Source organism: Chiloscyllium plagiosum, unplaced genomic scaffold (assembly GCF_037043375.1).
Source record: "Chiloscyllium plagiosum isolate Xiang-an unplaced genomic scaffold, Cpla_swu_hap1 HiC_scaffold_20, whole genome shotgun sequence".
In the NCBI taxonomy this organism is placed as follows: domain Eukaryota; kingdom Metazoa; phylum Chordata; class Chondrichthyes; order Orectolobiformes; family Hemiscylliidae; genus Chiloscyllium; species Chiloscyllium plagiosum.
In genome coordinates, this window is record NW_028270158.1 from 65,794,161 (window position 1) to 65,812,211 (window position 18,051).

Here is an 18,051-nt window from a genome sequence, read left to right on the forward strand (position 1 = left end):
GGAATTGTTCAGACTGAATAGAAAAATAGCAGAGAAGGCTTCATGTTCAATGTAACTCAAGACATGATAACCAGTTTGAATAAAATAGTCAAAGCAGCAGAACCAATTTATTTGCAATACGTATTATTCCTCTATCTCAGATTCATTGCATTAAGCTATATAAAATATATAGCAAGGAAAAAGATCATTCAATTCAATTAGTTAAGACCCTCTACTTTATTCAACCTCAACAGTTCAACTTTTTTTTTAAATTCCTTTTTCTCTAAGCTCCCAACTTGCATCACTGCACCACCTCCTGTGATGGCACTCACATTGATGTCCCCTAGAATATGTCCAGCCAGAGTTGGCAACCCAGTTCTCTGATCTTTGGGAGTGGATAACTTTCATTTTTAAAAAGGCTCTAGTCCCAAGAACTGAGCTCCAATATTGATCATGTTAGTCATATTGATAAGGAATTGCTCTGTCCAGTTAGACTGGTGACAAGAATGTCCCAAAAACATTGAAAGCAGATGATAGACAGACACTCCAATCCCAGAGTAAAAATAAAACCAAGGTTGTGGTTTGTTGAAAGAACTTGAAAAATAATGTTGTATAAGAGTGCAGATGGAAATACTCTCAAGGCTCAAAATATCACTCTATACTAATTCATCCTGGCTTATAATGCCAGTTATTAAATTAAGTGGTTATGTATTTCATTTCCCAGGACAACATTCTATTCTTTGAGCACAAAGAAGGTCAGGGAATCATATCTAGCCAGCTACATACCTGTAATAGTCATACAACTCAACAAAGACAGCCAGCTCTTCCAGAGATACAGCATTCTTCTCCCAAAATGGAATTCCAGTTAGCTGTCTAACAAGGTTTCCAAGCAGACTTTTTGACTTCTGCACTCTCTCCAAATATCGTGGTTCCTTTGTAAACAAATCCTCCAAGGTATTTAGGCTTCCATCTACCGTCCGATTCAGATCATGAGTACTCTCAGAAACCTGCATATAAACAAAACATGAGTTCAAAAAAAAACAAAACTTTTCAAAGTAGGTACTTTTAGTTTTTTTTCTACCATTCCTATAGACCTGCACTCTCCCTTTACAGCCATGTAACAGAATTTGCAACATGGATGTAACTCATGCATTTTTCTTTAATTAAGAGTCATACTGACTGCACATTAAATAATTCAGTATTGTCGGGTTTGTTGGTATTTGGATGAAATTGGATTTACCATGGAAAAAGTGAGAACTGTAGATGCTGGAGAACAAAGTCGAGAGTGTGCTGCTGCAAAAGCACAGCCAGTCAGGCAGCAACCGAGGAGCACGAGAATTGACGTTTTGGGCATAAGCCCTTCATCAGGAATGAGGCTTGTGGGCCAATGGAGCTGAGAGTTAAATGGGAGGGGGTTGGGGGGAAGGTAGCTGGGAACGCGATACATGAAGTTGGGGGTGAAGGTGATAGGTCGGAGAGGAGGGTGGAGCAGGTGGGAAGGAAGATGGACAGGTAGAACAGGTCAAGAAGGCAGTGCCGAGTTGGAAGGTTGGATCTGGAATATGATGGGGGGGGGGGGAAGTGGAAGAATGAGGAAACTGGTGAAATCCACATTGATCCTATGTGGTTGGAGGGTCCCAAGGCAGAAGATAAGGCACCTCATCTTCGGCCTTGAGACCCTCCAACCACATGGGATCAATGTGGATTTCACCAGTTATCTCATTTCCCCTCCTGCCAACGCATCCCAGATCCAACCTTCTTCCACCTTGGGACCCTTACCACATGGAATCAATGTGGATTTCACCAGTTTCCTCATTCTCCCCCCCCCCCACTTTATCCTAGATCCAACTTTTCACTCTGCACCGCTCTCTTGACCTGTCCTACCTGTCTTATCTTCCTTCCCAGCTCCATCCTCCTCTCCAACCTATCACCTTTACTCTACCTTCATCTACCATTCACACCCTCAGCTACCTTGCCCCCAGCCCCCTCCCAGCACCACAGTCTCGATTTTGGTTTGCCGTGTTCACCATTTGTCTCAAAGAGGTCTTCACAAAACCTATTAATGTGACAATGTTAATGAAACATCAGTATGTACATATTTCCAAGCAATTTAAAAAAGAATTTTGAAAGAGCTTTGTGAAATCATGTGGGGAGCTGAGGCAATCACAAAGGTATTTCAGACAGTGCTGCTTCGAACACTGAATCCAATCTGACTAGATTCACTGTCGGTTCCAATTTTCTGGGAGTCTGAAATGTCAGCAGTCCAAAAGTAAAAACCAAATTATTTTAACGACATACTGAAGTATGAGACTCTGTCACATACTAACATTTAGAATTTGCTCAAACAGAGGCGATTGCATAATGTAAAAGAAAATCACTATTGCATCAAATCAAACTCGCAACAAGTTAGAGAACAGGAATAGTCCATTCAGCCCCTCAAGCATGTTCCAACATTCAAAGAAATCACTGCAGATTGGCAAACTGACTTCATCTTTCAATTCTGATATTTTTAACAACAACATTTTTAAGAAGGGTATTCTAGATTTCCATTGTCCATGTGAGATAAAGGACAACATTCCATTAACCTTTATAATTATGAATGCAGCAGACTGTTTTAAAAAATTCTCAAGGTCAGGTTCGTAGGAGAGTAGTCTGACACAGAACAAACGACCAAGAGGCGAGTCTGCTAGAATATGGGCATTTTATTCCCCGCAGCGTCGCCACAACGGGTCTGGCTTATACTCACTCTACATGTTACCAAAACTGGGAGCCGTCAGTTCTCGTAGAGCGGTTGCCAACAACCCACGCTCGGCGGTTAAACGTAACCCCGGAGCAGACTCACCGAACTGGAGACTTTTCCAGCTGATATACTCTTTTCCAGATATAAACATTCATGTGAACAGCAGAGCAAGGCTAAAAAACACATTCCATTCTGGTTACATACAGATAAGAAGATTCACACGGGACTAAGCAACACCTCCGTTCCGGTTAGATTCACACATGTATTGGGACATAATTTTTAACCGTTTCACCACATTCCACTGCTTGGAATTTTACACCACATTCCACTGCTTGGCCCAATACATGTGTTACATTATGATTCACACATGTATTGGGACATAATTTTACACCACACAGACGCATCTTGTAAAAGATGCCTGCACACAAGTTGAGACAACAAATAAAAGTCTGGCATTTTGGAGATTTACACTCATTGCATGTTTATCCACTCTACTCTACAGGGCCAAATGTTAAGCTAAGCTGATGAATTCCCTTTTTAAGAGAAATAGTTACTTTAAATATAAAATCATAGACACACAATACCAGAAGAAGCTCGTATCAAGTATGTACCGCCAAAAATACTCTGTCATTTACAGTAGTCCCAGTTTCCCACCTTGAATGCTATTGGCAAACATTAAGATTGATAAGGCCCCAAGGGCCAGACCAGATTTATCCTGGATTGCTCTGGGAAGCAAGAAAGGAGGTTGCTAAGCTGCTGTTGCAGCTGTACGGGACATTGGTTAGGCCACTTTTACAATATTGAGTGCAATTCTGGTCTTCTTCCCATTGGAAAGATGTTGTGAAATTTGAACGGGTTCAGAAAAGATTTACAAGGTTGTTGCCAGAGTTGGAGGATTTGAGCTATTGGGAGAGGTTGGATAGGCTGGGGCTGCTTTCCCTGGAGCATCGGAGGCTGAGGGGTGACCTTATGGAGGTCTATAAAATCATGACTGGCACGGATAGGATAAACAGAGAAAGACTCTTCCGTGGGGTGGTAGAGGGCATAGGTTTAGGATGAGAGGGGAAAGATATAAAAGAGACCTAAGGGGCAACCAGAGGGTGGTAGATTAGATTAGATTACATTACAGTGTGGAAACAGGCCCTTCAGCCCAACAAGTCCGCACCGACCCGCCGAAGCGCAACCCACCCATATCCCTACGTTTACCCCTTACCTAACACTACGGGCAATTTAGCATGGCCAATTCACCTGACCTGCACATCTTTGGACTGTGGGAGGAAACCGGAGCACCCGGAGGAAACCCACGCAGACACGGGGAGAACGTGCAAACTCCACACAGTCAGTCGCCTGAGGCGGGAATTGAACCCGGGTTTCCGGCGCTGTGAGGCAGCAGTGCTAACCACTGTGCCACCGTGCCACGTATATGGAATGAGCTGCCAGAGGAAATGGTGGAGGCTAGTACAATTGCAACATTTAAAAGGCATCTGGATGGGTATATGAATGGGAAGGTTTTGGAGGGATATGGGCTAAATGCTGGCAGGTGGGACTAGATTGGGTTGGGATATCTGGTCAGCATGAACGAGTTGGACTGAAGGGTCTGTTTCCGTACTGTACATCTGTATGACTCTATGACTGTAAGTCCTGCCATGATTTGCTTTTCCAAAATTCAGCACTTCACATTTATCTAAATTAAACTCCAACTGCCACTCCTCGGCTCATTGGCCCATCTAATCAAGACCCTGTTGTAAACTGAGATAACCTTCTTCGCTGTCCACTACACCTCCAATGTTGTTCACATCCAAATTATTTATATAAATGATAAAAAGTAGTGGACCTAGCACAGATTCTTGTGGCACACCACTGGTCACCAGCCTCCAGTCTGAAAAACAACCCTCCACCCTCTGTTTTCTACCTTCAAGCCAGTTCTGTATCCAAATGACTATTTCTTCCATGTGATCTAACCTTGCTAACCAACCTACCATGAGGAACCTTGTCGAATGCCTTACTGAAGTCCACATAGATCACGTTCATTACTTTGCCCTCATCAATTCTCTTTTTTATTTCTTCAAAAAAACTCAAATCAGATTTGTGAGGCATGATTTCCCATGCACAAATCCATGTCGGTTATCCCAAATTAGCCCTTGTCTTTCCAAATACATGTAAATCCTATCCCACAGGATTCCCTCCAACCATGTGTTTACCACCGTTGTCAGGCTCACTGGTCTATAATTCCGTGGCTTTTCCTTACCATCTTTCTTTAATAGTGGCACCACGTTAGCCAATCTCCAGTCTTCCGGCACCTCACCTGTGATGACTGGTGATACAAATGTCTCAGCAAGGTGTCCAGCAATCACTTCCCTAACTTCCCACAGAGTTCTCAGGTACACCTGATCAGGTCCTGGGGATTTATCCATCTTTGTACATTTTAAGTCATCCAGCACCAACTCCTCCATAATATGGACATTTTTAAAAATGTCATCCAGAATATGGTGCTAGAAAAGCACAGCAGGTCAGGCAGCATCCAAGAAGCAGGAGAATCGATATTTTGGGAATAAGCCGATCATCAGGAATCTATTTGTCAAGATGTCACCATCTATTTTCCCACATTCTATATCTTCAATGTCCTTCTCCACAGTAAACACTGATGCGAAATACTCGCTTAGTATCTCCCCCATCTCCTGCAGTTCCACACATGGGCTGCCTTGCTGATCTTTGAGGGGTCCTATTCTTTCCCTTTCGTCCTCAATGTATTATTAAAATCCCTTTGGATTCTCCTTAATCCTATTTACCAAAGCTATCTCATGGCTCCTTTTTGCCCTCCTGATTTCCCTCTTTATACTCCTACAGTCTTTATACTCTTGTAAGGATTCACTCGATCTCTGTTGTCTATATGTGACAAATGCTTCCTTCTTTTTCTTGACCAAAATCTCAATTTCTCTAATAGAATCCGAATAATGTGATCATCCCTTTCCTACTTCTCAGTTCCAACCAAATAACTTCCCTGGATGTGTTCCCAGGAATATCGTCTCTAAATATATAATGCATTCATGTTTTTATCCCTTATCAAAAATGCCATTCCAACTCCTCTCTTGTCCCCCTTTCTATCCTTCCTATAGCATTTGTATCCTGGAATATTAAGCTGTCAGTCTTGTCCATCCCTGAACCACGTCTCTGTAATAATCCCAGTTCCATATTCCTAACCATGCTCCGAGTTTATCTGTCTTCCTTGTTAGGCCTCTTGCATTGAAATAAATGCAGTTTCATTTACCTCATTCTCTGCTTTGTTCCTGCCTGGTCTGACCGTTTGACTTGCTCCTTTTCCCAACTGTACCAGTCTCAGACTGATCTCTTTCCTCACTATCTCCCAGAGTCCCACCTCCATGCCCCCCCACCCCCCAACATTACTAGTTTAAATCCTCCCGAGCATCTCCAGCAAATCTCCCTGCCAGTATATTAGTCCCGTTCCAATTCAGGTGCAATTTGTCCTTCTTATACAGGTCATTTCTAGCCCAGAAGAGATTCCAATGATCCATAAATGTGAACCCTTCTCCCCTGCACTAGCTCTTCAGCCACACATTCATCACCTGCTCTATCCTCCTATTCCTACCCTCACTACCCTCATAGTACTGCAAATAATCCTGTTAATACTATCCTCAAGGACCTCCTTTTTAAATCCCTGCCCAACTTCTTATATTCTCCCTTCAGGATCTCATCCTTTTCCCTTCCTATGTCTTTAGTTCCAATGTGATTGCACTCGAGAGGGTGCAGAGGAGATTTACCAGGATGTTGCCTGGGCTGGAAAGTTTCAGTTATAAAAGATAAATTGGACAGACTGTAATGTTTAAACCAGGGGAGATTGAGCAGGGACATGATTGAGATGTCTAAAATTATGAGGGAGACAGACCGAGTAGACAGAAAGAAATCTTTTCCCTTAATGAAGGGATCAATAATCAAGGCATAGACTTAAGGCAAGGGGAAGAAGGTTTAGAGGGGATCTGCAGGAAATCTTTTTCACCCAGAGGCTGTTGAGAATCTGGAACTCACTGCCTAAAAGGGTTGGCGAGGCAGAAACCCGCAGCATGTTTTAGTAATATTTAGATGTGCACTTGTGATGCCAAGGCTTACAAGACTATGGATGAAATGCTGGAAAATAGAATTACCACAGTTAGATGGTTGTTTTTGAGTGGACTGATGTGATGGGCAGAACGGCCGTTTGTCCAACTGTGGATCTCTTTCATTCTATGACAGCCCTGCAGTGCAATCACATCTGTCCTATAGCATGATGAAACTGCACACAATGCTCCGGCTGGGGTTTAACTCAAGTTCTGTACAGCTCTAGCACAACACCCCTTCTCTTACAATCTGTGCAACAATTAATAAAGGCAATTATCACATATTTTAACGACCACACTACAAACACAAAAGCTGAAATTGCTAGAAAAAGCACAGGTCTGGCAGCATCTGTAAAGAGAAATCAGAGTTAACATTTCGGGTCCGGTAACTCTTCCTCTGAACTACCCTATTACCCTGTCCAGCCATCTTCAAGTATCTGTGGACAAGTAACACCAAATCCCTCTGTTCCTGTGAGTTTCCTAGTGTTGTTCTATTCACAGAGTACTCTCTTACATTGTTCCTTCTTCCCAAGTGCATCACCTCTCAGTGATCAGGATTAAATTCCATCTGCTACTGATCAGCCCATCTGATCAATCCGATCCTTTCCTCCTCTAACCAAAGACCTCCTTCATCACTGTCAACCACCCGCCAACCTTTGTGTCATCCACACACCTCACCCCACCAATCCATATTCTCATCTGTGTCACTGATGAATATTACACACAATAAGGGACTTACCACTAATCCCTTTAGGAAGCCACGGGACATTGGTCTTCTGTCACACAAATAGCTTTCTACCACCACCATGTGTCTCCTACTAAGCTAATTTTGGATCTAACTTGCCAAGTTACCCTGGTCCCATGAGCTTTTATCTTCATTATCAATTCTCTCATGTGGAATCTTGTCATGTGTATTTGATGAAATACACATGAACTACAACAAGTGCACTACCCTCATTGACACACTTGGTCACCTCAAGAAATTCATTAGGCATAACCTTACTCTGATCAAACCTTGCCTCTCTAAAGGGATAGTGATTTCTGAATCAGGTTCCACATTACTCCATCCCTTGTAATACCACCTATATGCTAATCAGAAGGGGTGGGGAGTGGAATGGAATGGGGAGTGGGGAGCGGAACAGCTTTTATTGTCACATATACTTATTGGGTATACTGAAAAGTTTATATGTCACCAATTGTAGTGCCAACTTAAATAAAAAATGTACCTCGGCACAGCTTCTTTGGTTACAAGGTTTTAGACAATACAGAAATAAAATGTCCAGCATTATAGAAAAGAGTTCAGTAAAGCAGACTACGCTGGCATCTAGCTTCCAGACCACACTGGGCCCTGGCTCCACACCATGCTGAGACGCTGTTGCGGAGGCTACTGTGCCAGGCTAGGAGGTCGCCAAGCCGTGCCAGGAGGCCCCTATGGGAGGAGGCCACTGCACCAGACTGAGAGATATGTATTTCCTTTAAATATTTTTTAAAAAGCCACTTCCTCTGCTCTTTATATTTTGGTTCTCCAAATTACTATTTGGGATAGTTCAAATCCCCTAATATAATTACACTTATTATTTTAACAAAGCTTAGGGATAAGGCTACATATCTAAAATTTATAAATTAAGATCAGTTAGCCATTTAAATAGCTGCCCAAGCAATGAGCAATCAGACAGGAAAGGGGAGTAATGGGTGAAACACAGGTAAATGAACTGAGAAAAGCTATTTTGGTCAGCCAGGTGACTCCTGAGAACAGGACACTGTAACTTGCTCATTTTTATATTAAGTTATACTGATGTGAATATGCAAAACCCTTCAAAATGTTGATTTCAGAATGAAATAAAGCAGCTTAATGATTCTTGTTAATTTTCATCTCACCTTGTGCGTTTCCTCTGAATTACTAGATATATAGGAGATGGTTTTATTTCATCCACAGATTATGCTATTGTTCAGATAATGTACAGACTAGATAAAATCAATTGATATAAGTATAGGTTACTTAAGAAAATGACTGAACCAGGGAAGATATCTATGGCAGATCCAAATCACTGAATCACCGAATCATAGAATCCCTACAGTGCAGAAGCAGTCCAGGTAATTGGTAGCAGGATAGACTTATTCCTGACTATATTGTAGGAGATCGACTGCAGTTACATGTTCATTCTGAAACAAGACACCAACTAGTCTCTCAGTCACCATTCATTAGGACTGGGAGGAGCATCATATTCCTTTGTTAATTTTCTTGCCTGCTATTCACTTTAACCAAGCCTCAGGATTACTTATTTCAACAGTACTCTTGATTCAAAAGTCTGTTAACTACTGGGAAAAAAAAACTTTAACTCTCTTTTGAAACTTTTGCAGGATTGTACAGGTTGTTCTGCTGTAACACGCATTTGCCATAGCACAATTGATGAATTAGGTACACTGTTTATTAAGCGCGAAGTTTTAAAGTGATCCCGGCCCCATTAGTTCAAGAGGTGCTGCAATGACAAGATCTTCTTATAATACGGGACTGCACGAGAACAGATCTCCCATGTTATAGCGGAACTGACTGTATACAAAAATAAATTGAAAAATTCATTTTGCAGGCTCTTTATTTTAATATCTCAAGAAAATAAATGGAGTTTAAAAGGTAAATGTTTCTGCTACTGCTAAATGTTGCTTATTTCAGTACCTGCTAGGTTTATGTAACTTGATTATATGTAAACAGTAACAAATTTAAAATACTGAATATGGGTCTAGTATTATTAAATGACTACATAACAATCCAATGCTGCACTAATCCTGGTTTTAATGTCTATCATAAAGCATGCCTTAATAAAGAGAAACTACAGTTACTAATTTTTGATAGAAATTCCATATTGTACAATACGATAGAACTAAGCTTCAATGTACTGTTGGAACAGTAAAAATGCAACTAACAGAAGCTTTGAAACATCATCTAAAAGTGATGTTTTTGCAATTAAATATTTAGCATCACAGTCAGAGGAACTTTTAACCAATATCAAATATGACCAACTCATCTGACAAATAAACTTCTCATCAAAACTCTCTGTAAAAAGTTCAACACTCTGTGGCAGACGATAACAAACCGGATGACTAATGCAAATTCTTGCCATTTTATGACCTTCAATAACAAAATATCAGAATTTCTCAACTTTATTAAGTGCAGTTTTAGACTTGCCATTCTAATTTCCAATAACATAATCAGACAATTGAATTACAGTATTATTCCAAAATCCAACCTTGCTATACCTGAAATTAAGCACCTTATTCTGAGTTACCATACTGTATCCGCTCAACGGTTTGAATAAATGGCATTTACATCAACAACAAATCACCAATATGCAACAAAAATTCAGAAATGAAAAATGCAATGAATAAATGTCAACTGGTCCATTAGTATATAATCTACATTACTGATTGTCACTAAGGTCTGCACAAATACTCTGAATTAGAGGTGATCAAGCAAACCTCCACAATCCAGTTTAACTACTGCCCACATTGTTACTTGTGCTGCAGAGACAAACCTCAGCAACATAGGACCCCACTTCAATGAAATGTATTGAACTTCAAACTCCTATCCAGTCAGAAAATTAATCAGTGTAAAAGTGTTGACAATCACTTTAACAAATCTTTCAACATAATTATGAACAAGCAATCAAATTGTGAATATTAAAAGGCAACTTTCAAGCCTAAGTCCTTCTGCTGAGAGTCATCCAGCACGGGAACAGGCCCCCATGTCTCTGCCAACACAAATTGACTCTACTTTCTCCTTCAAGGCAATGCAACCTTGAAACCAATACTTTGTTCACTGTTCCAAATAAATCTTTTAAGACACCATGTTACAGTATGTTGTGTAAAATTAAGGAGGTGGGGATAATTTAATTCTTCAAACTGACAGCTTCTTGCAGATATACCATGCAAAACTCATCCACTGCTAGCTTTTTTGAGATTCCTGATTCTCTGCAGTCTTTCTCCATTTAAATAACTTTCTGTTCCTCCTTTCTTCTTGCCAAAGTGCATTATTTCACATTTTCTCACATTACAAGTTTTTGCACACTCATTTAATTTGTCCCAATCCCTCTGCTGACTCTGTGATACTTACCATTTGCTTTTCCACCTATTTTTGTGTGAACTACTAGAGTATACACATTTCCAAGTCATTAATGTATATTATAAATAATTGTGGCCCCAGCATTGATCCTTGTGCCACACTTATATGCTCCCTTTATTCTAACTCTGTCATTTATTAGCTAGCCAATTCTCTATCCATGCTAATATGCTATATCCAAGGTCATGTGCTCTTATCTGATTAAGTAGACTAAGGTGTGATACCTTGATCAAACACTTTTTGAGAATCCAAATATGTTATATCCACTGTTTCCCCTTTATCCTGCTTGTTACCCCCTCTAGAATTCTAGTAGAACATAGAACAATACAGCGCAGAACAGTCCCTTCGGCCCTCGATGTTGCGCCGAAGCTGAGAATGTGAACTATTCTCAGCTCGTCCCCCTACACAATCCCATCATCATCCATGTGCTTGCCAAGGATTGTTTAAACCTCCCTAATGTGGCTGAATTAACTACATTGGCAGGTAGGGCATTCCATGCCCTTACCACTCTCTGAATAAAGAACCTGCCTCTGACAGCCGTCTTAAATCTATCACCCCTCAATTTGTAGTTATGCTCCCTCGTACAAGCTGACATCATCATCCTAGGAAAAAGACTTTCACCTTCTACCCTAGCTAATCCTCTGATCATCTTGTATGTCTCTATCAAATCCCCTCTCAGCCTTCTTCTTTCCGATGAGAACAAACCCAAGTTCTCAGCTTTTCCTCATAAGACCTTCCCTCCAGACGAGGGAACATCCTGGTAAATCTCCTCTGCACCTTTTCCAATGTTTCCACATTCTTCCTGAAATATGGCGACCAGAACTGTATACAATATTCCAAGTGTGGCCGCACTAGCGTTTTGTATAGTTGCAGCATAATATTGCTGCTCCGGAACTCAATCCTTCTACCAATGAAACCTAACATACCGTATGCCTTTTTAACAGCACTATCAACCTGGGTGGCAAATTGCAGGGATCTATGTACATGGACTCCAAGATCCCTCTGCACATCCACACCACCAGCAACCTTTCCAATGACCCAGTATTCTGCCTTCTTGTTATTCTTCCCAAAGTGCATCACCTCATGTTTATTTGCATTGAACTCCATTTGCCACCTCTCAGCCCAATTCTGCAGTTTATCCAAGTCCCCCTGCAACATTCTTCCAAACTGTACACTACTCCACCGACTTTAGTGCCATCTGCAAATTTTCTAATCCATCCAAAAGAAAATTCAAAATTTGGGAGAAGATTTGTAGCTCGGGTTGACAACCGGAAGCGGCAGGAACAGGTCACTATAAATGCCGGAGGAAACACCACAGAAGCGCTTCACAGGAGGCTCCCAAGCACTGAGGATGTCACCTAGACAGGGGACGAAACGTTTGCAACAAAAATTTCCAGCTCGGCGAACAGAACCACAACAGAAAATTCAAAAAGGGAAAAAAGCAGCATTTGTAGCGTTTAGGAAGCTAAAATCAGACAGGCCCTGTGAGGAATATAAGGAAAGCACTCAAGCAGAGAATTAGGAAAGCATGAAGGGGCCATGAAATCATCTTGACAAGTAGGGTTAAAGGGAATCCCAAGGCATTGTATAGATACATTAAAAATAAAAAGGATAACGAGGGAGAAGTTAGGACCACTCAAGGATAAAAGAAAGAACTTGTGCTTAGGGTCACAGGATGTGGGTGACATTCTAAATGAGTATTCTGCATCGATATTTACCCAGGAAAAGGATTTGGAGGAAAGTGGGATTTGTGTGGAGCATGCTAATTTGCTAGGGCATTTTGAGATCAAGAAGTGGTGTTGGATCTCTTGAAGAGCATTAAGGTGGATAAGTCCCCAGGGTCCAATGGTACTTACCGCAGGCTACTGAGAGAGACAAGAGAGGAGATTGCTGGGGCCTTGACGAAGATCTTTGTATCCTCACTAGCCACTGGAGAGGACTGACGAATAGCTAATGTTGCTCCTGTCTCCAAGAAGGGAAATAGGGATAATCTTGGAAACGATAGACCAGTGAATCTCACATCGGTGGTTGGGAAGCTATTGGAGAGATTTCTTAGGGATAGGATTTACATACATTTGGAAAGTATTGTCTAATTAGGGACAGTCAGCATGGCTCTGTGCAGGGCAGGTCATGTCTTACTAACTTCAATGAATCTTTGGAGGACTTTTATCTATGTTCACAGTAGAAGAGACAAAGTGCACAGTGCTTCAAGGAAAACGAAGCAAAAGGAACTTGAAGCAATCAGTTGAGAAAATGTACCAATGGGACGAAAGGCTGACAATGACCTGTATCCAAAAATATTAACTATGGTTACAGAGGTAGTGGATGCATTGTCTGTAATATTTCATATTCCCCTAGATTCTGGACAGCTTCAGGCATTGCTAAAAGAAGAGACACAGAAAACAGGAAAGCACAGGCCAGTTAGTCTCACACTGGTACGAATATGGTAGAATCCATTTTTAAGGAGATAATAGCACAGACATTTAAAAAAAATCAATTCAATCAGGCAGAATCTGAGGGGACTTGACAGGGTTGATGCATCATGCATGGAAATGTATTGCTGGAAAAGCGCAGCAGGTCAGGCAGCATCTAGGGAACAGGAGAATCGACTTTTCGGGCATTAGCCCTTCTTCAGGAATGAGGAAAGTTGGTCCAGCAGGCTAAGATAAAAGATAGGGAGGAGGGACTTGGGGGAGGGGCGTCGGAAATGTGATAGGTGGAAAGAGGTCAAGGTGAGGGTGATAGGTCAGACTGGGGTGGGGGCGGAGAGGTCGGGAAGAAGATTGCAGGTTAGGAAGGCGGTGCTGAATTTGATGGATTTGACTGAGACAGGCTGGGGGGAGGGGAAATGAGGAAACGGGTGAAATCCGAGTTCATCCCTTGTGGTTGGAGGGTTCCTAGCCGGAAGATGAGGCATCATGCAGCAGTCTAGAAATAAAAGGACACAGTTTCAAAATAAAAAACCTCCTATTTAAGATGATGATAAGGAACAATCTCTTTGCTGAGGGTTATCAATGTATGAAATTCTCTTCCTCAGAGAGGGAGGGTGGGTTCTTGATTAAGTTAGAGTGTTGTGAGAGGTGAAAGGTTTAAAAGGGATCGGAAGCACAACATTTTTATGCAGAGAGTGGCATGTGTATGCAATAAAGCTGCTTGAGAAAGTGATGGAGGCTTGTACAATTACAAAATTTAAAAGGCATCTGGATGTGTTCCTGAATAGGAAGAGTTTAGAGGCATATGGGCCAAATGCTGGCAAAGAGATTGGATTAATTTTGGATATCTGGTCAGCATGAACAAGTTGGACTGAAAGGTCTCTTTCCATGCTGTACAACTCAAATGACAATGACATTATAATAGGAGCTGAAGTCTCTTACAAAATACTTGAAACCATACCATTGTGATAATGCTACAATCAGCAACGGTAGGGTGAAGACTTATTCCTCCCGTAGATGATTATTTTTAAATATGGTGCTGCCATGCAAGCTTTTGAAGATGAACACAAGTCATAAACTCTGCATTTAGATCGATAGATTTGCTTTGAAAATAAATTACAATGCTCTCAGAAAGCTGGTAGGAAATGGAATTTTTAAAAAATGACGAGTTTCTGTATTTGGGCCCTCCTCAGGGTCTCCATATTCCTAGAATTTTCTGGTCTTACCCATTACTGCAGTCTAAATGAAAATCCAGAGGGGGATCTTAAGGGGGAGTTACCGAACCAGAGGAATGTAGAAAGGAAGTAGGATTAGTGTGGGATGGCATACTGACAGAACATGTTATGGTAGTGGAAGACAAATTACTATACTAGTTCTACTATCAAGGTGATGGACAATGTTGGTCATGATATTACAGAGGGATTTTTTTTGTGAGGGCAAAATCCTATGTAGTGGAATCCAAATGGAATCCCAAAGGTGTACTCTGATCTGGGTCAGGGTTGACTTTGTAAAGTTGACTTTGTAAAGTTGACTTTGATAGCCCAAAGTTGCTATCGGCTGCATTAGTTTTCTCCTTCAGTGACACTGTAGCATAAATTTAAACATACTGTTCACATGCTCCACTTCTATATTATGAATGGCTGAAACATTGTTGTGTCAGGTTTCCTCTATAAATCATCTTCCTCCTGTATCATTTCCATAACCATAAGGAACGGAAGTCAGCCAATTTGTATATACATCCATTTAGGCTGTGATCCAATCAATTGGAAAATAAGATTGATCCCAAGAACTCCTATTTAGCTACTGCTAAGCAGATGAAGTCAGGTACAACAGGCACTCACTCAATAAATTTAATATTTTCAGTTGTTTTCATTAAAGAATACATATAATTCAAGCAAATATACCTTTCAACCATTTGGTTATGAAAAGTTAGAACCAACGATTACAAATGAACATACTATGAGGTTATTGAGAATCCCCCCCCAACTGTTTTAGCAAAGATGGAAATCGGTACTTACGAGGTAATCAATTCCTGTTATAGTGCGGTTCGCATGTCTCATCGAGTAGGCAAGTCTGAAAATTCCATCACTGGTCTCACCATTACCATAGAAACCAACAGCTATTCCCGCACTGAAAAGACAAGAAATTACATTACAATCAAATCTGTTAAATTCATCAAAATCTCAAGGTACAATTTCAGGAATTGTATAGTTTTGTTAATTAGTAAAGAGATAATCTGACAAAAGTACCATTTTTTAAGTGAATGGAACTACTTCTTACAAAAGGCCTGTCAAATTTCAAAGATTCAGTCAATCTTTTTATACCCATCATTAACGCTTGGACTATAAATACCATTATAGTTAAATGTATAGAGGTGCTCAAATTCCAACCAAATTATACAATATCACAACTATGCACACCTCATAACAGATTCAGTAAAGCTAAAGATGCAAGCATTTCAATCATAGAACAATACAGCATAGAAACAGTCCCGACACCACACTACATCTGTGCTGAGCATGATGCTTTTCTAATTAATCCCATCTGCCTGCACATGGCCCCTCCCTCTATTCTCTAGCTGTTTGCATGTCTGCTTAAATGCCTTTTAACCTTTGCTGTTGTCTCTGCTTCTACGACCTCCCCTGGAACCAACTATTCCAGGCACCAACTATTCTCTGTGGGAAAAACATTCCTTGCACACCTCTTTCAAACTCTTTTTTTTTTTAGATTAGATTAGATTACTTACAGTGTGGAAACAGGCCCTTCGGCCCAACAAGTCCACACCGCCCCGCCGAAGCGCAACCCACCCATACATTTACCCCTTACCTAACACTACGGGCAATTTAGCATGGCCAATTCACCTGACCTGCACATCTTTGGAATGTGGGAGGAAACCGGAGCACCCGGAGGAAACCCACGCAGACACGGGGAGAACGTGCAAACTCCACACAGTCAGTCGCCTGAGGCGGGAATTGAACCCGGGTCTCTGGCGCTGTGAGGCAGCAGTGCTAACCACTGTGCCACCGTGCCACCCACAAGGTGAGTTCTCTCACCTTAAACCTATGCCACCCCCCCCCCCTTGACATTTTGATCCTGGGAAAAGGAGACTCTGACCATCCTTCCTCTCCATGCTGCTCATAATTTTAAATACTTCTATTAGGTTGTGCCTCAAACAAGATGCTCCAACAAAAACAATCCAAGTTTGTCCAACGTCTCCTTGTAGCTAAAACACTCCAGTTCAGACAACATCCTGTTAAGCCACTTCTGGATCCTCTTCAAAGCCTCCATATTCTTCATATAGAGCTGTCACCAGAACTGCAAACAGCATTCCACATGGCCTGACCACAGTTGCATCAAGACTTCCCAACTTTTACAAACAAATGCCCTGACCAATGAAAGTAAGCATGCCATATGCCTGCTTTGCCACAGATCATTCGTTTCTTCCATAGCATTTGCTGCATTGCAACATGTGAGATATATTGTTTGCTTCAAAATGTTTTCAGTAGGTACAATGTTAGTGCAAACCATAAAGGTATCTGCTCCAACTTGAGAAATACCAAACAGTTAAACTCTGTAAACCCAGCTTCAGTAAAGGGTTATGCAATTCCAAGAATTCTTAATTTTCTCATTTCAAACTTTAGCTTCAGTCAAATCAATTTTGAGTCAGTGCTGAATTTGGCTACCAGATGCTTAAAGGCTTGCTGACCCAAATCAAGACAGCTCACATTTTTATTCTTTGTCCACTAATGATTCTTTTAAATTGAATACCAGTTTTACTTTGTTGTTAAATTACTCGGTGATGGAAGATAAAAATGAGGGGCAAATTGTTTTAAAATGTCAGACGCAGCTAACAGATGCTCTGCGGCCCCTGAAACAGCACAACAAGCTTAATTAATTCTTGTTCATGTTATAGTTGCATGTGGAGCATTTGACGAATATCCTGAGCTACAAAACCTTTTGTCTATGCCAGATTGCTTCCAGTGTTCTGAAACACTAAACAACAATTGTTAACTCAACAATCTGTTTCAGCATTATACGAACAATATGATTAGTTTCTTCAACCAGACTAAGGACTCAAGTTTCGAGTTTTCTCACTGAGGGTGCAGAGTACAGGAACAGCCCAAATTGTTTCTAATTACAATTCTTTCCTACGAAAATGTCTTATCATAATGCCTTGATAACCATTTATTCCCTTGTTCATCACAAATTACAAGCCTCCCTTTTAATCTTCGCCCACTCTAGACAAGTTCCACATTCTAGCCACTGGGTGGAATGAAATTAGTCCTCAATCTTGATTTTGATTCCCATCAGTGGCCACCTTGTATTTGTCTCCTTCTTCTAGGCACACAAGTGAAAACTGATCTGACCTGGCCCCACCAATCAAACCCCTTCACGACCAAAATTGGTGGGCTACATTAAGTCAATAGTACAAAACTACTCGTCCATGCTGGTATTCATGCACCACACCAGCCTCAGGTCAACCTCTTGATCTAATGCTGTTAACCATGCTCTTCTATTCTTTTCACCTTCATGTTCTTATTCTCATTAAATGCATTGAACAGATACTTTCAATTCAACAATCATCAACTTGAATGCCCATGATTGAAATCTTCTGAATATCTGGAATGAGATACTGATCCGTTTTCCTTTTATTTTCTTGTACAGACAAAAGAA

General features: G+C 41.1%; 1 protein-coding gene across 3 annotated transcripts in view; it reads right to left on the reverse strand.

Annotated features, from left to right (window-relative positions):
• The window catches only part of LOC122560473 (protein tweety homolog 3-like), a 307,798-nt gene that overhangs the window by 158,416 nt on the left and 131,331 nt on the right, over positions 1–18,051 (reverse strand). For all 3 annotated transcript variants that reach the window (XM_043711109.2, XM_043711111.2, XM_043711110.2), the window contains exons 3-4: positions 15,396–15,507; positions 766–986 (exon numbers count right to left, since the gene is read on the reverse strand). In XM_043711109.2, coding sequence (XP_043567044.2) covers positions 766–986; positions 15,396–15,507 — 333 coding nt within the window. The remainder of the gene's footprint in view (positions 1–765; positions 987–15,395; positions 15,508–18,051) is intronic.